General features: G+C 41.0%; 1 protein-coding gene across 1 annotated transcript in view; it reads left to right on the top strand.

Annotated features, from left to right (window-relative positions):
* The window catches only part of cdon (cell adhesion associated, oncogene regulated), a 46,074-nt gene extending 34,577 nt beyond the window's left edge, over window positions 1-11,497 (top strand). The window contains exons 16-19 of the mRNA XM_061719808.1: window positions 2,401-2,699; window positions 2,780-2,859; window positions 6,743-6,981; window positions 10,886-11,497. Coding sequence (XP_061575792.1) covers window positions 2,401-2,699; window positions 2,780-2,859; window positions 6,743-6,981; window positions 10,886-11,040 — 773 coding nt within the window. The 3' untranslated portion in view covers window positions 11,041-11,497. The remainder of the gene's footprint in view (window positions 1-2,400; window positions 2,700-2,779; window positions 2,860-6,742; window positions 6,982-10,885) is intronic.
* The last annotated feature ends 8,094 nt before the right edge of the window (window positions 11,498-19,591 follow it).

Genomic DNA, 19,591 nt, shown 5'->3' with positions numbered 1-19,591 from the left:
CCAATCCTCTTGTGCATCATCCAAATGCTCTCTAGCAAACTTCAGACGGGCCTGGACACGTCTGGCAGGGTTTGAGTCCCTGACGGTGTAGTGTTTTACTGATGCTTCCTTTGTTACTCTGGTCCCAGCTCTCTGCAGGGGACCAAATTCACTAGGTCCCCGTTTAGTTCTGGGATCTTTACTCACCGTTCTTGTGATCATTTTTACCCCACGGGGTGAGATCTTGCGTGAGCCCCAGATCCAGGGAGATTATCACTGGTATGTCTTCCATTTTCTAATAATTGCTCCCACAGTTGATTTCATCACACCAAGTTGCTCATCTATTACAGATTCAGTCTTCCCAGCTGGTGCAGGTCTACAATTTAGTTTCTCATGTCCTTTGACAGCTCTTTGGTCTTGGCCATAGTGGAGTTTGGAGTGTGACTGTTTGAGGTTGTGGACAGGTGTCTTTTACACTGATAACCAGTTAAAACAGGTGTCTTTGATACTGATAACCAGTTAAAACAGGTGTCTTTTATACTGATAACCAGTTAAAACAGGTGTCTTTTATACTGATAACCAGTTAAAACAGATGCTTTTTATACTGATAACCAGTTAAAACAGGTGTCTTTTATACTGATAACCAGTTAAAACAGATGCTTTTTATACTGATAACCAGTTAAAACAGGTGTCTTTTATACTGATAACGAGGTCAAACAGGTGCCATTAATACAGGTAACGAGTGGAGGACAGAGGAGCCTCTTAAAGAAGAAGTTACAGGTCTGTGAAAGCCAGAAATCTTCTTGTTTGTAGGTGACCAAATACTTATTTTACCAAGGAATTTACCAATTCAGTAAAATTCCTACAATGTGATTTCCTGGATTCTTTCCCCCTAATCTGTCTCTCATAGTTGAACTGTAGCTATGATGAAAATTACAGGCCTTTCTCATCTTTTTTTATTTTTATTTTTTATTTTGTATGGAAAAGGCAGTCAACACATACAGAAAAGACATTATGTAAAAAAGAAAAAATACATCTTCATTTACAAAATACATCTTCCATTGGAGGTCTGTAAAAGACCAAACTTCTGTGTGACATATATCAGTCCTCTAGGAGCTTCACCGTCCTCTTTAAACATTTCCTTGAAAGTATGTATCCTCCTCTGAATCTTCAGGTTTTTCTCCCCGTCACAGTTCTGATCCCTCTCCTACCCTCATGCATGCAGTTTTCTTATTTATTCATGACCTACTTCTGTCTGTCCCACATTCTTAAAGTGTTAACTGTCCACTATGTACCTACCAACTAAGGGAAGCTTACATTTTCAACATTTTCCCCTTCAACAAGGGAAGGGGACTTAAAACTTTGTTACGGTTATACGAAGTCTGCTCGGAATGGAGATAGAAATTCAGTCCATTTACTCCAAATTCGGTCGAATTTGTCCTTTTGAATTCTCAAAGAATAGGTCAGCTTTTCCATTTAGAAAATTTCCAGGACTATCCCATGCCATTCCAACAGTGTAGGTGGTGCCGGGTTCAACCACTTTCTAGTAATAGATTTTTTTACTGGCGGCCATTAGAACCTGTAGCAGCTTGATATCCAGTACTCGAGTTGTAAAAAAAAAATCAGGGGGGATGGTGGATTTTATCATATGGGGGTAGATAATTTGTTCTGATTACAAATAGTATAATGTAGGCTATTGCAAATAATAGCAGTGACCAAAACACCTGCAGAAATACTGCAGGAATGACATAGCAGCAGTTAAATGCAGCCTTCTGTAAGCTTTAAATATCCACTGGGCTTACATCAAATACATCAAAACACAACAATAAAAAACAGTTTTCTGAACTTATCAATATGACTCTGTCCTTCACAGGATAAGTAAAATGGATCACTGCAAAAACACTAAATCTTAACAAGAATATTTGTCTTATATCTAGTTAAAATGTCTCATTTTAGTGAAAAAAATCTCATTACACTTAAAACAAGACTCATCACTGGAAAAAACAAAAATTTTCACCTGTTTCAAGTAGATTTTCACTTAAAATAAGTAGAAAAATCTGCCAGTGGAACAAGATTAATAAATATTGTCCCACTGGAAGATTTTCCTACTTATTTCAAGTGAAAATTTACTTGAAACAGGTGAAAATTGTCAAATAAGTTAATTTTCTGGTGTTATTTTTCTGGTGATGACTCTAAATGTTGAAATAGCAGTAAAACCACATTCATTGATGAAATGACATAAGGGATGGAAAGGGGGGATGGCAGTTTTACAGGGGGGATGATTTTGACCTTTTTTATTTCAGGGGGGGGATACCATCCCCCCTCATCCCCCCTCAACTCCAGTACTGAGTATATCCCTCCTTGATTTCAGGCTTTCTCATCTTTTTAAGTCTTGCTCCTAAACCTCCTCTTGGTTTGCAGAGTACGACCCTCCCGGCTGCTTGTACCAGCCGGCGGAGATGAACGGTCACGTCATGGAGTACACGGCGCTGGCGGCCGGCTCCGGCCGCCTCAACGGGGCCGTCCACGGCACCTACGGCCACGGCGGCCCGCTGGGACCTCCGGGGTGTCACCACCTCCACCACAAGCTCCCCAACGGCCTGGCGCTGCTCAACGGCTCCGGCGGGTTGTTCTCCCCGGGCCACCCGCACGGCCACGACGGCACGCTGCCCCGCGCCGCCCGGGACTGTGAGCACTCGCACCCTCACCACCACCTGAACGTGAGTTTCTGCAGCACGCCGGGCTCTCCGGACCTCTACCGGCGCTGGGGAACCCGTGTTAATGTGTGTTGTCTCGCCAGGGCGGAGGCTTGTACACGGCTCTTCCTCAGACCGAGTCCTCGGACTGCATGAGCTGCCAGAACCTCTGCAACAACAACAGGTCGGTCACAGTTCAATCCTCCTCAAGTATGAAGCTGCTTTCGTCAACGGAAATGATCACTAAATGTCGTCGTCAAAGACCTCTATGAATGAAGTTTATTCAGTCATGACGACACAAAACACCAAAAAAACATTGTGCACAGCATTAAAATTTCATACAAAACCAAAAATGTGTTGAACAAAGACTGAAAAGGCATAGGGTGAAGCAAAACGTTTATAAAAGCCTATCCTATTGTACCAACTTTCTTTTTTTTTGGCTACCGACCTCCAGAAAACCAAAAAGAGAATAGAAAAGCAAAGAAACAACAAAAGGCAAAGAAACAACAGAAAAGCAAAGAAACATTTACAGATAGTCAATTGCACTTATAAGCTTCAAAAATAGCTTTACAAACCATTTTCTTAAAAACAAAAAGAGAATGACATGTTTTTAAATTTATGTTGGCATCATTCCAGAATTTAACTCCAGTGATGGAGACACATCTTCTTTTCATACCTTTTTTAGCTTTTTGTACAGTGAAATTGCAGACACGTCTAAGATTATAGGGAGTTTATCACCTGAGGAAAACAAGAAGAGACACAACGAAAATGCTGGCCATGTGACGGTAACGATAATTAAATGTATAATGCAATATCGTAGACGAATAAAAACGAGACTAAAATGTACCGTATTTTCCGTATTATAAGGCGCACCTTCAATAAATGGCCTCTTTTAAAACTCTCTTCATATATAATGCGCACTAAATATATGGTGAAATACCGTACTATAGTGGCTGGGGTTGAGTTACGTATCTACCTGATGGAGCTCCCCTTCAAAATGCTACAGCAAATGCAAAAAAAAAAACCAAGAAGAAAAGTACCGTAAGTCAAACTTTATTAACAAAATAAAAACCAGCTTTGCTCCGTCTCGTCACAGTCGCCATTATGCGAGTCAGAATCAGAAAGAAGTTTATTGCCAAGTAGTTTAACACACATAAGGAATTTGCTGTGGTGATTGGTGCTATACAAAAGAACAAATATTATTAAAATACAAAAATGTACAACATGTTGGTTTTACAGTGCCGGAGTAATGAGTCTGTACAAACGTGACCTAGGATGTGCGTTAAATATTCGAGTCACCGTTGCTGCTGTTGTCTTGAACGTCTGTGACGATTCCTGCCGTTTTCAGCACCTTTACTTCGGCAACACCGACTACATTACCCACAATCCCCCGGACTACAGTAACAGAAATGACCGTAATGATCATATATAAGGCGCACCGCCGTTTTTTGAGAAAATGAAAGGCTTTTAGGTGCGCCTTATAGTGCGGAAAATATGGTAGATTACAAAATAAAAACTCTGCTCAAATGTGTCTTCATTTTTGTTGACCAAAAACGAGACGAAATGTTCTAACAAAGATCCTTAATCTCCATGTTTTCAGTAGTTTCCTCTGGTTTAGTTCTGCTGGGTGACGTTAGTCCTCAATCCCAGTCGCTGCAGCGGTGAATCAGATCCAGAAGATGCAGCTGCAGAGTTAGAGGCTGATGCCGTTAACGCAGAGCTCTAGGTTCATGTCAATTAAAAACAAAGTTACATCGAGAAACGCGGGGATGTTCTCTGGGGCTGGAGGAGAAGAAGAACGATCCATCTTTGGATACACTTTCCTACGTAGACGTGGAAAAGAAAACCCAATGTGTAGTTGTAAAAGAAAAAGATGGGGAGAAATGCAGAGAAATAAATATGTTGTAAACTCAAATTAGAGTCTTCTGTATCTGGAATGAATGTATTCTTGAGTCTATAAGGTAACAATAATATAATGATAAGATAACCTTGTTTGAATTGTAAAATGTGTTTGGCTAAATACAATCTTTGACTAAAACTAGAATAAAATGGTCCTGGACAATTCTGACTAAAATAAGACTAAAATGCTCAGACTTTTCGTCGACTGAAACTTGACACGACTAAAAGGAGAACGAACGTGACTAAAACTAATAAAAACTAAAATGATGGCTCGACCCAAAGACTAGACTAAAACTGAAACAGCCTGCCAGAAACAACACTACTCAAGTATCCTTCCTCTTCTTCTCTCATCTTTTTAAAAGACATGACTGACTCGTATCCGGTTGCAAAGATTCGGCAACGAGCACGAGAAGAAAACAATGTTTTTGGTGGAACTTGTGGACATTGCAAAGTAAAAACTATGGCATGAATGTTGGATGGGAGGATCTGCCCGGGAGCCCGTTGTTTTGCCCCCCAGTTCTCCGACACACACACTCACAGATCCGGCCTCCTACTTGTATTGTTTATGTACTCGCGGGTCCGCGGCATCACAGTTTACTCTGCGTGCACCCAGCCAGCAGACCTAATGAGCCCCGTGTTTATTTACTCCCAGCTGCTGGGAAAGAGGGGGCGTGGCCGCGGTGCAGTCACGCCCACATACAGGGAGGCTCTGGGAAGCCCGGCCTGCGTAACTCGCACCTTTTCTGGGGAGATGAAAACATGATGTGTTTTGTTTATGGTTTATTTAAAAGGATCCCCATTAGCTGACGCAAAAACGAAAGCTAGTCTTCCTGGGGTCTAGACAATAAAATACAAAATCAAACACGGAGTGCAGCTAGAGGAGATTGTGTGGTCCAGTTTAGGAAAAGTGCTTTTAGCCAGTCTGCAATTTCAATCAGGGCTGCTCGTGAGTGGAACTTCATACCAACTGAGATTAGAAACCAATCAAATTATTCTTCTTTTAAATTTTATCTAAAAAAGTGGTTCATTAGTGGCCAAGGCTGTCAACATTACATTTTTGTGCTTAATTTTCCAGGCTTGCTGCCCTGCCTGTCGGTGTTTGTCTGATGTCACCTGTCATGTTGCCTATTACCGTAGTTTGTCTAGTTACACTGTTGCTTTTTGTGCATGGCTTTTTATTCTGGGTCTAGTGCTTTTGTCTTGTTTGTTTTTGGCCTGTTAGTTACTGTGTCTGGTGTTATTAATGTTGATGTTACTGTTGCTGCTTCATGTTGTTTCTGTTTTCGTTTGTAGCAAATTGTCTGTTGTTGAGCTTATGTTAACCTGTGTGTGTCTGTATTTTAGTTTAGTCTCTTACCTTTTAATCTTTATTCTGATGTAGCCTTCTTATTCGGAAATGTTTTATTGATAATATCTTAATCATTTTTCTTTTAGGTTGACTATTTTACACCAGTCCAGGGACAGCAGATGCAAAATAGCCTTTTTGGCTAATTCTGGCATATTTTACATTTGTTTAAATTTATTATTAATGTGCATTGTCCCTGATAACTAAACCTTTAAATAATTAAATAAATAAATAAACATACAATCTAAATTCATAAAGTATTTAAAAAAAATAAAAATAAAATTACAAACAAGAAATAAAGAAAAACATCATACAAATCATATATAATTTGATGTATTGATCTCACTCAATCAGATACGCTATATGATGTTAAGGTGATGACAACAAATACATTCTTAGTCTTCGTTTAAAATCAGCCTCTTTTGATGTCACGAATCTCACCTGGAAGGGTTTTCCAATATACAACTGATCTATAAAGTTCTGTCCTCTTCTTACAGTGTATTATGAATGGATATTTGAACAATAAGTTGTTTTATTATAGAGAAATAAGGAGTCTGAGTGTCCTATCCTCAACTCTCAGCCAGGAGAGACGTTCATGCATTTCTGCAACACTTGTTCTTGGAGAACAACCAAGAACAAGTGTTGCAGCCTTGTTTTGAGCCACTTTGAGACTGTTCAATGCGTTGTGTCAGTTATTGTAGCGCTTGTGTGACCGGACCTTTTTAATCTACGGTTCAGTAGTGGAGAAAAGTAGTTTCATCTGTGTGCAGTGAGGAAGAACCCGGACTGCTAATGAGCATCTCCTCCTCGTGTTTCCCAGCAGATGTTACAAGACGACCAACGGCACGTTCTCCAGCGGCACGCTGCCCCTGATGCACCGCATGGCGACCTGCCAGCAGGACGGGCTGGAGATGGTGCCGCTGGGCCAGGTTCTGCCCCAGTGCCACGGCTCTGACCCCACGGCAGATGCAGGATACCAACCAGACGAGCACAAGGAGTCGCCTCCCTCGCACTCCTGCTGCCTGATCCGGACCGGAGGGAGCTCTCCAGCTGATAGCACTGGTGAGGGTTGATCGGTTATTGATTAGGCTGCTGGGACTCTCAGAATAAAAACTTCAAACGTGCTTCATGTTGTTAAAAAGATCTACGAAATATCCAAGTTAAATACTCTGAGCAGAATGTTTTTATGTGGAAAATATCACTTTTATTCTGAAAATAATTTACAGATAAACATTATGTTTTACAAGAATCCAACGTGTCTGAGTATAAAACGATCAATTAAAGTAAAATATACAGGATAAACCCCTGGATCAACTCTCTAAACCACCACCATCCCCACCATCACAACCATCATCATATCAATCCATCATCGTAAATGCATTTACGTGAAGGAAGGGGGGTGGGGGGGGGGTTATGAACCACATATATATATATATATATATATATATATATATATATATATATATATATATATATATATATATATATATTTTATGTATATGAAATATAAGAAAAATAGAGAAACATATTTTCTCATCAACAAAACATATTTTACATAAACATATTTAAAGTTTTTCAAGTAACAAAATAACATATTTGAACTGAATTTTTTCAGTTATTTTATTGTCTGTTATTTGAAAAATTTTAAATGTGTTTTGTTGATGAGAAAATATGTTTCTCTATTTTTCTTATTTTTGTGAGGGGGGATATGTTGTTTTTCGGCACTACCTTGTTCTCTATAGCTGATATAACATGAATTACTCCTTTGTGGGATCAATAAAGTTCTTATTTTTGCCATCTGAGAAAATTAAATATATTATATTTGGTGCCTAACTGTTTCCCAAGTATATTAGTGCGTGTGTGAATGAATAAATGAGACGTAAATCATAAATTTCTTTGTAGAAAGGCGCTTTATGAAAATAAGTCCATTTACTTGTATTAGTTTACAGCGCAGTCTTGCCACATCCAATATGGCGGCGACGTTGACGTATCACAGCAGCGGACAAAACCACTCGATGGGGCGTCTACGTATATATGTCTATGGGAATGTTAAGACAGAACTGAAACACAGACACGGGTTTCAAAATAAAACAGGAACTGAAATCAAATCAAACCAATATATATATAATTCTGGTCTTTTTTGACAGCTAGAGAGCAGTTTATGATCACTGTCATCACTTCAGCTACGAACACCTTTCAATGAGCCTAAATAAAAACTTAACACGGCTTAATCAGCATTATTTTAAAGATATTGAGGTCTGTTATGGTGTTAATCGTGTCAACTGACCAGTGTGACCAGATTTGGGTTGATCTGGAAGCATCTATGGATGAAGCTCAGCTAAACATCTGGGAACATCTGCCTTCACTCCCGGCTGCAGGCGGCTAGCCGGTGCTAACCGGAGGGTGGCCGGTCAGACAGCTCGTCCGCTGCGACGTCTTACAGCAGCCGGGTCCTTTGGTCGGGTTACTCGCGCCCTCGACCAGGATCCTTCCGACTAGCCAGCGGCTAACACTGCTAGGCAGCGGAACCATGGATCTATTAATAAAATCTGGATGGGAGATTGAAAATGGCCGCTCATTCATTTCAATGGAGTTTGCTCAGCCAGCGCATATGCCGAAAAAAGTTCCTGACTTCCGGGTTTACTTCCGCATTATGCGGCCCATAGAGCATGCGCAGTTGAGTCACCTCCCATGATGCTCTGGGGCCTCCCATCATGCCCCGGGGCAATGACGCGAATATTAATATAATATGTATTAATATAATATATGAATTAATGTATATTATTACATGTTTAGTATTAAATATATTATTAATGTATTAATATAATATAATTACATAATATATATTAATATAATACATCCGTGGAATGCACGGACACGGCTGTGACGTCAGCCGTGACGTCACGCCCAGAAAGAGACTTTTCTTTGACTTTTCTGGCCGTTATAAAACATTTTTGACGGATATAAAGTCCATGACTTAAAAATATAGAATACAAAGATTAGTAATTGCCGGTGATTACAGCTGGAGGTGTCCTGTGAACAGTTTTAGAGGCTTCTCTTTTACTATTGCGGTCTATGGGAAAAAAGCTTTCTGGTCCCCATGGGATTTTTGGTTGCAGTACCGCGGCTGGACACTGGAAAAATCGGTGTGCCTGCTGAGTGGGAGACCCGGGGGCTGATCTGAACCCGCAGTTTAGCTTAGTCATGCTAAAACAGCTGACGCTCCAACGAGCCTCCAGGCTGATCCTTTACTAATTTTTGAGTTAATTAACAAGTATACACTGCAAAAACTCAAAATCTTAACAAGAATATTTGTCTTATTTCTAGTTAAAATGTCTCATTTTTAGTCAAATAAAAATCTCATTACACTTAAAACAAGACTCATCACTGGAAAAAACAACAATTTTCACCTGTTTCAAGTAGATTTTCACTTAAAATAAGTAGAAAAATCTGCCAGTGGAACAAGATTTTTTTTGCTTGTAATAAGAAGATAAATCTTGTCCCACTGGCAGATTATCCTACTTATTTCAAGTGAAAATTTACTTGAAACAGGTGAAAATTGTCAAATAACATGTTATTTTTCTGGTAATGACTCTTGTTTTAAGTGTAATGAGATTTTTTGACTAAAAATGAGACATTTTAACTAGAAATAAGACAAATATTTCTGGTAAGGTTTTGAGTTTTTGCAGTGTAGTTTCATCTCAAGCTCTGAAGTTTGGCTTCGAACCAACTCAGAGAGGGTTTGTTTGGTTCTTTTTATTGGGCCTGAACCTCAAAACCTGTTGTCTCATAGGGTCAGACCTCACGCGTGGGACGGTTCTGGTCCGGTTTTATATGAACCTTCCAGAGTCTCATTCTCTCCTCTTTCTTTTTCATAAACAAAGTTGAAAGTAAAGACCTGGGGCCGGATTCACCAATATGTTCTTAAGAACAATCTTAAGAAATGTCTTAAGATCTAAAATTAAGAAGTCCATAAGAAAGTTCTTAAGTGAAATTCCTCAATATTTTCTTAAGAACCGTCTTAAGAACTGTCATTTCTTACGAATTTCTTATTTTTCCTACTTAAGAACTTCTTAAAATATGTCATTGCATTGCACGCGCCAACAAACAACATTTATAGGTAGTTTGGTCTTAACCGTCAGTCACTCACTAAACATGGAGAAGGAGAAAAAGAGATGCAGGAACTTTTCAAGGTTATGGTGGATGAGATTAATGTGCGAAAAAAATACTATTGGGGAAAATTAATAATAATTAACTACCACGCTAACTAACATGCTAAAAAACAGTTAACAGGCCCTTTGTGTAATTAATTACAAAGTATATCCTCAAATTATGACCTACTAGTCTAAACTTGTCTAAAATGTGTTGAAAAAGGTGATATTAGAGTCAAGATAAAAAGTCAAGAACAAACTTGAGAACTTTTATTTCAAGAACCATTTATTCTTAAGTTTTTTCTTAAGAAGAAAGTTGAGAAAATACTTAAGAACTTTTTTGGAGAATATGACTTCTTCTCTTTTTTCTTCTTAAGACTGAATTTAAGAAAAAAATGACACTTAAAGGAGCTTGAGGCCGGATTGAGGCAGGATTTATGAAAAAAATTCGTATATGTTTTAAGTTTTCTAGTAATAATGTCAGATGAAGCGTTCCAAACCAAAAAGAATGTTTCCTCTAGTGTATCTCTCCGTTGCCTTGAACAGGCTGTGTGCTGCAAAATGTGCTGCAATTCGGGCCCGAATTTCCCGCGCTGTCCTGCGGATGTGACGTCACATGACGCTGCATGCGCGTTCTCCCCGTTCTCCCGTGCCGGCTTCACTGTTGGCTGCAGTACCCCCGACGGCCGTCGTGGTGAAGGGTGGCGCTAGAGAGTCTAATTTCTTAAAAGGAGCCTCATGCTCCTTTTAAGAAGATTTTTTTTCTTAAGAATGTTTTGTGAATCCGGCCCCTGTGCTTCTCCCTCTGTGCACAGCGGAGGACGAGCTGCGGCGCGTGGACATGGACGGCCCGGCCGTGTGCTGGGAGACCCTCGGCCTGCCGGACCTGGACTGTGACGAGAAGCCCGGTTGGATCTCCAGCAGCAGCCTGGCCGGAGAGCTGATCCAGGCCGGCCCGCGGGAGGCTTGAACGCAGCCCACACACGGGGGGAGAGAGAGAGAGAGAGAGAGAGAGAGAGACGGAGGAGGAAAAGTGATGGGATAGTCAGAGACACTGCATGTTCACGGTGACGAGGACTCAGAACCGACGAGTGGAAACGCAAGAACGAGGACAAAAGACTGAGATCAGAGCCAGATGGAAGGAAACTAAACTAAGAGACTACGTTCCTCTGGAGGAAAGACTCACAAACTGCTTAGATGCCTTATTTATTTTTTGTAGTAGTAAAATATTATTTCATATGAATGTATCTGTTTAAAAGAAAAAAAGTTTGTCTTTTATATTATTTATGCCTTTTTTGATGAGAAATGCTTTCTATTTTTTGTTTCTTTTTGTCCCTCCGTGTCCCCACTCGAGCGTGGAGACTTTAGCAACTGTCTGTAAAGTTTTGTAATAATATAAAGAGGAGATGCGGGAGAGTCAACAAGGAGCCACGTCGAATGTCTTTCTTCCCCTCCTGCGTGCGCGCCGCGGCGCTCGATGAGTGATGGCCCTGCTGAATTTCCCAGCCCCGGTCCAAACCCATCCATATTCCTGGCAGGCCTTTGATGTGGCGCGGTGACGGCTGTTCCACTGCAGTGACCCCTGAACGGGGGGGAACACTCCCTGCACTGTTCGCCGAGGCCTAGCCGCTCTTTGCTCCATTGAATGCTCGATAGCTCGTCGCTTTACACAATATGCACCGTTGCTCCGACAGCGCCGTTGACCTTCTGGCCCCAATCTGTCGGAGAGGTGGAGCCGTGGCAGCACGTGAGCCGCCCCCTCACTCGCTAATATTTGTATTTTAAGACTGCAAGAGGTCGGTACTGTTTGCGCGGGACAAATCTGTTTCTGTTGCTGCTGCAAACATCTCCAGGAAATATGAAACTAAAACTACCTGCATGCCCACTTTGGGCTGCATGGGGAAAATGCTGTCAGGTGATGTCGGTGCGCTGGCCCTTTAAGCACCCAGACAGGTAGAAGAGGCTGCAGCTGATGCTTGAAAGGACAGGTATTATCCCGTTTTAACAAGTTGATAAAACGTCCTGAGGTCTTTATGAAATGTCTGTCATGCTTGGGTCAAACTGCTCTCGTTCACAACTACGAACTTGCATTTCTTTTCATTGCAAAGACTTTTAGGGGTGCGGGGTTTCAGCTACTTGACTCTTTTTTTCCTTTGCCTTATTTAAAATCAGTCCTGCAGCTTCAAACTACCAGATGATAATGGAGACGCAAACTTGAACCCAATAAATTCAAAAGTACATGGCAATGAGGAAGGGGCGGGGCTTATGAGGATCCAAGAATTTGTACTCAAAATGCTTTATCACCACATTTATCACCTTTTGTTGTCAAAAAACCTACTAGCATAAATGTAGCGACTGTTTCAGATCTTATTGGAGACTTTTAGGGACTGTAGAGTTAAAGCACCTATCGTTTTTTTTTTACCTGTATCAGTGTTGAAAATAATGATTCATTTAGTTATTCCTTTAAACATATACACTAGTCTCATGGAAACAGGGTCTTATTTTCAAGAGTGACCTGTTTTACACATTAAAAACATCACGATCAGTACATATTTGCTCAAAATCAAGAGTTGCAAAGACATCAGTATGATTGTAAATACTGTATAAGAATACATTTAGAACAGGAGATTACATTATTTTGCATGATATATTAGTAATTATGTTGATAATCAATCAGTGGCGCTGGGTACAAGATAAGAGTTTCGACATGAACAAATCAACAAAATGTAATTTGTATTTGTAAGCATATATCACGGTTTTAACTTCTGTTTTACCTCTCAGACCATTTCATTCATTGTTCTTACAGCATCCATTATATTTATGTCCCATTTATGTAAGAAATACTGTTGCTGCACAGTTCAGACAGTGGATTAATGACTTTCCAGTAGCTAACTGGTGATATTTGGGGGCGGCAGTAGCTCAGGTGGTAGAGCAGGTCAGCTAAGGTATGGCAAGGTTACGAGTCACATTAACTAGAGTACCAATCAACACGTCCAGCAAATACCCATCACAGAAGTCTATGTAGCTTATGTGTGGTCAAGAAAATTGGAACTTTTTCAAATACAGTCTCGCTCACACTGCAAAAACTCAAAATCGTATTATATTTGTCTTATTTCTAGTTAACATGTCTCATTTTTAGTCAAAAAATCTCATTACACTTAAAACAAGAGTCATCACCAGAAAAATAACTTATTTGACCATTTTCACCGGTTTCGAGTAAATTTTCACTTAAAATAAGTAGAAAAATCTGCCAGTGGGACAAGATTTATCTTCTTATTACAAGCAAAAAAAATCTTGTTCCACTGGCAGATTTTCCCACTTATTTTAAGTGAAAATCTACTTGAAACAGGAGAAAATGGTTGTTTTTGAGTCTTGTCTTAAATGTAATGAGATTTTTTTTGACTAAAAGTTAGACATTTTAACTAGAAATAAGACAAATATTCTTGTTAAGATTTTGAGTTTTTGCAGTGTATAATAACTAGTGAAATCGATCATGTTGTTCTGATTTGCATTTGTAGTTATTCCATAAATGTATTTAAAAAACAAACGTTTACATTTTCCCTTGAAGCCAAGGTGTGGCGGCTGCCGTACCTTGCCATACCCAATTGACGCCCTTGGGGTCATCCAATGATCAGAAGGTTGGCAGTTCAAATCCTGCTCTGTCCCAGAGGTTGCTGCTGTAGTGTCCTTGGGCAAGACACCTTGCCCCGTGTGAATGTGTATGAATGTTTGGTGGTGATCGGAGGGGCCGTTTGGCACGATATGGCAGCCACGCTTCCGTCAGTCTGCAGGGCAGCTGTGGCTACAAACGTAGCTACCACCACCGGTGAGGATGTGTATGAATGAATAATGGTCTAAGTGTAGCACTTTGAGATTCATTGAATGTAAAGTGCATTACAAGTTAAATCCATTCCTATATTTACTTGTTGGGAGATAAAAGTTCAGACGAAGTACCGGTGAAGCATCGTCAACTAGTTTGTTTCTTAAAGCAGTTTTTCAGCTCAGCGACTTCGCCTCTACAGACATGAGATTAACTCTGATTTACTCTTGTTTAGTGTAGATTTTCTTTTGCTTTCAGTCATTTCTTGAGTTGCTGTAGCTCTGTTAGGAGTCAAACAAACTACTTTGGGCTACTTTAAATCAACTATGTAATTGCTTGTGAACATTTGCTGTTGTAAGCAAAAGAAAGAAAGAAGAAAAAGCAGCAACAGCCAAAGGTTTCTACTGGAAAAGACGGGGTGATTCTCCTCGGAGCTGGCCCGCCTGCCCATCCCTCCAAATCTGAACGGCTCACTGAATTACATATTTTCAAACCTTAAGTGGCAGCTCCAAACAAACCGGGCCGAGTTATTTCTTTTTCCGTGTGTCTGAGCTGGAAGTGACAATATGACCCTTTTATTAATATCTCAGCAAAATAGTCGGAGGGGTTTTTTAGAAATAAGAGGATCGGTTGCTCTCGTCCTATTCTGTTCCCCGGATTTGATCCTGTTTTTGGCAAACGCCGTGGTGTGAAGGTTTAAGGCCCATGTTGGTTGGAGAATAATCTCCCTGGTGTGCAGGCTGATTGGAGTTGATAGGATTGAAGCGGGCGGATGACAAGTCTGGCTGTGCTTCACCGAGGATGACTGCGGTGCAGGCTTTCCTCGCTTGGTGCCTGTCTGCCCGTGTTTTCTGCCAGAGTCGGCTGCCAGTCCTCAGGCCCCGGCTCGCTTGGCATCTCTCTTCCCCTTGATCGTATGCGGGATATTCCTGGCACCCAGATTTACTCTCCTCGCTGCCGAGGCGTGGCACAGCCTCTTCCGGCTGTTATTTTTAGTGCTTATGGCGGCGGTGGTGGTGGCATTAAAGCTGGCAGCTTTCATCAAATTCTTTTTGACCTAAACTGTGTTTTGTTTTGGGTTTGTATCCCCCCCCCCCCCTCTCAGGAATAAGCTGCCTCAGTTTCTCAGCCCCAAAACCCTCAAGTGTGTTTAACGCACGCTGATGTGATTTTACTTGAGGTCTGCAATCAAAACAAAAAGTAACTAATGGTCCAGATTAGATTAGATGGGAATTGGTCATTCTCTGCACAAGTTTCCTCTCAACTTTGATTTTATTTCCATGCATTCATTCAAATGTCCATTTCTGCTCTTAAGAGGAAGAAGAGAAAAGAACAATGGGTCGGAAATGAAGCTGGAAATGAAAGAAAGATGGTCTGGGGGCGGGAGAGGGGATGCTGACAGATGCAGGCCGGGCTGATCAGGAGGAGATAAGGGCAAGGTTGTCTCCAAACGAGCTGCTTCTCCATCTCCCACGTCTGTCAGTCGGCACTGGGCCTCGGCCCGGCCCTGCACCCTCGACCCACGCAGCTACACCCCTTCATTAAGGAGCCCCAGGGAACAAGAAAGCTCATTGTCCACCCTGGAATTTCTGCCCCTCGCTGCAGAGCCGACCTGTTAACGCCGGTCCCTCTTCCCCTCCGCCCACCATTCTTCCTCTCGCTCCCCTTTGCAGGACGCCCTGAATGAGTGCAGCTTTTTATGAATCGGGCAGTGTGTGTGTTTTTTTTTTTTTTTTTTTTTTTTTTACCTTGTCTGCACACATATTATTGATTGATACCATGACGGTAGAAACCAAAAGTGTATATATGTGCATTATTACTATATGTAATATATACATATATATACGCACACATATGCGTACACATACATAAATATACACATACAAACCCAGTGTTTTTTTTTTTTTTTTTGTGTGTTGTGTGTGTGTTGTTAACTAGCCGGATTCGGACACATGCAGTCCTCGTCCTCGATGACACAAACCACAAGTGAAGCAATGTTGTAGCTGGATTAAGTCCAGCGGGTTCCTGGATGAGAGGTGCTCACATGCAGGACCACTCATAATTCAGAAGATTATTAGTGTTGTCATGCTGTCGGAACACATTTCTTTGTTTGTTTTCTTTACCTTACGTGCAGTACTCGAGTTGTAAAAATAAATCAGGGAGGATGATGGATTTTATCATATGGGGACAGATAATTTGTGCTGATTACAAATAATATAATATATTACAAATAATAGCAGTGACCAAAACACCTGCAGAAATACTGCAGGAATGACATAGCAGCAGTTAAATGCAGCCTTCTGTAAGCTTTAAATATCCACTGGGCTTACATCAAATACATCAAAACACAACAATAAAAAACAGTTTTCTGAACTTATCAATATGACTGTCCTTCACAGGATAAGTAAAATAGATCACTGCAAAAACTCAAAATCTTAACAAGAATATTTGTCTCATTTCTAGTTAAAATGTCTAATTTTAGTAAAAAAAATGTCATTACACTTAAAACAAGACTCATCACTGGAAAAAAAAAAAACAATTTTCACCTGTTTCAAGTAGATTTTCACTTGAAATAAGTAGAAAAATCTGCCAGTGGAACAAGATTTATCTTCTCATTACAAGCAAAAAAAAATCTTGTTCCACATGCAGATTTTTCTACTTATTTTAAAGGAGCTGTATGTATTGTATTGTAATAAGAAGATAAGATCTACTTATTTCAAGTGAAAATTTACTTGAAACAGGTGAAAATTATCAAATAAGTAATTTTTCTGGTGTTATTTTTCTGGTGATGACTCTAAATGTTGAAATAGCAGTAAAACCACATTCATTGATGAAATGACATAAGGGATGAAAAGGAGGGATGGCAGTTTTACAGGGGGATGATTTTGACCGTTTTTATTTCAGGGGGGATGCCATCTCCCTCATCCCCCCTCATCCCCCCTCAACTCCAGTACTGCTTACATGTTGAGTATAATCAGGTAAAGCCAACAAATACCCAAAAGTTGGGAAACTATGTCAAATGTTAATTAAAAAAAAGGAAATGCATTGATTTGGACAACAACAAAAGACCAGAAAAGTAAAGGGGCACTGAAATGAAACACCTGGAGGAGAAACTCCCAGCTAATTAGGTTAAATGACAATGATGGGGTAGAAAAAGAGAGCATCTTAAAGAGGAAGAATCTATCAGAAAATTAAAAAAATGGATGAAGTGTCACGAAAATCTGTCTACAAACTGATAAAAGATCTGAAAGCATCCTTTAGTGCAGATGATATCATCAAAAGATTCAGAATATCTGAATAAATCCCTGTGTGCAACAGAGGTCAAAGGTCAAAGGTCAAAACTCAGTGTTAGGTGGCACTGCTTCAAAAGCAGACAGGTTTCTGTATTGAGAATCACGGCACGGGCCCAGGAGCATTTCAGTAAATCAGCGGTAGGTGAAACAGTTTTTAAATACAGAGAAAAATCCTATTTAAACATCACCATCGTCTCTGGGCCTATAAACCTTAGACAGCACATCCTAAGGACTGAAGCAGACACGAACCATTCAGGCTGTTATCAGAACTCGCTTCACAATCCTCCACCTCTGACGGTACGGGGGTGTGTTGGTGGCAATGAGTGGGAAAGGTGCACATCTGGAAAAGAAACATCAGTATTAAAAGGTTTTACACTAGCTTTAACTTTAACAGATGCTGCTATCAATCTACCCTCAGGGAAGGCCTTGCATCTTTCAGCAAGACGATCATAGCCACATGCTGCATCCACTGCAGTCGGAGAAGAGTTCAGGAGCCGGACTGACCTGCCTGCAGTCCAGGGGCCTCATTCATAAAGCTTGCGTGCGCACAAAACAGGGCTTGAAAGATGCGCACGCCACCTTCTACGCAAAGGTTGGGATTTAAAAAAAAAAACGTATCGGGAAAATATGCGTATCTTTACACAAACTTTGATCCTAGCGCACAAACATTTTGAAGATATGGGGAACTGGCGACCCAGACGGTGAGGTGGTGAAATGAAGCCAGATTCATGTCATACTTTTAAGCCGCGGTGCAGGACACGCTGGGAACCTCCTCGTCACCCACCGCTCCAACTGTGGAGCGACTGAGGACAGAACAAAAAAGTGCCCGGCCACTCTCCTCTTGGCCTCCACCTTCAGATCGCACCACTTCTTTTTTATTTCTGCCACAGATCTGTCCGTGGCACTCACGGCGTTTACAGCAGCAACTACGTGCTGACACTCACTCGCTTTCTTTTTGTCAGTGATGCCACTACTGTGACCACCAAATAATGTTGTTTTCCTGCCTCCACCTCATCCACAACATCTCCATCTCAGTCTCCGCGAAATTTAGTGGCACGGTGGCTCGACACGTCTCATTCATCCTGACGCACAGCAGAAACAGACTGCAGGAAGCCGCTGCACATGCTCAGCAGGTCTGCTGTCATCAAGTAGTTTGCATTCACCATGCATGGTATAAAGTGGGCATCTAGAGGGCGGGATATGAGGCAAATTCACGTGCGCAGCCTTCCAGGTGGACTGTGATTTATAAAGAGAACATTGCGTGCAGGTGTACGTGCACACGGTTTTATAAATCAGGATTTTTTTGTGCGCACGCCATTTTCGGCTTTTGAGCGCACGTACACTTTTAGTATGAATCCTACGCACTCTTTTATAAATGAGGCCCCAGGGCTTTTACGGACGGACAACATTTTAGTAAAAATTAAATAATACTACAAAAATGCCCCGGGACTGTTGAGCAGCTCAGAGATTGGGAAAAGATTGGGAAAAGTCCATCAACTGGTCAGTTTCCAAACTGAGAAGGACTGAGAAGAAGAGAGGATGCTACACAGATGTAAACGTCACCCGGTTACAACCTTTTGGGGATGTTTTGTGGGGATGAAATTAAACACGATTGTGTTTTTAGGAACTGCCGTCCAGCCGTACTGCCTTCCACCCTGGTCGTCTCTTTTCTTCAACTTCGGACAGAAAAGGAAATGGGAGCGTGACCGAGGAAAACTTGAGTGACCCTCAGACTCTGCCATCAAGACAAAAGGTGCAAAAGTCCCTTCGTGACACTTTGAGAAGGTACACATCCTCGCTTTAAACGTTTGATATGTTTTCTGTTCTGAATGAAATTACGTTTATGGGATTTGCAAATCATTTCATTGTTTCTATCCATATTTATCCCAACTTTTTTGTGGTTTAATTTGTATAAAAGTTTAATCAGACTGTGTTGGAATAAACGACGCCTATTGATGCCAAAAGGCTCGAATCCATCAAAACCAGCGAGGTTTCGGGACTGATGAATTTGGAAGAAAGCCGCCTTGTGAAAAACAAAGAGCTATGGGATTATTTTAGACGGATTAATCCTTTAAAGGAACATTTACTCGTGTGCGAGGATTCATGCCTGCACAGAGATGAAAAGCACGCCGTTCCTTGGGAATCATTCAGAAGAGATCCGTGGTGTTAAACGATGTTCCCTGCGGTGGCGAGACGCGTCGATCAGCTCGGTAGAAGTCAAGACACACAGTAGTTAAATCACGGTCTTACACACTTAAAGAAAGACAAACAGCACAGCGGGGTGTTTAATAGAAGTAACCGAAAGTGTAATAAACAATACACTTAAGTGAAAAGCAAAACACACACAAACCGGTCGTGTCTAATGAACCCACCGTCCAGATGTTTTCAATAGTGAAGCAAAAACAAGA

The sequence above is a fragment of the Cololabis saira genome, chromosome 4, assembly GCF_033807715.1.
Source record: "Cololabis saira isolate AMF1-May2022 chromosome 4, fColSai1.1, whole genome shotgun sequence".
NCBI lineage: Eukaryota > Metazoa > Chordata > Actinopteri > Beloniformes > Belonidae > Cololabis > Cololabis saira.
This window is presented reverse-complemented; position numbering and strand designations above follow the sequence as displayed.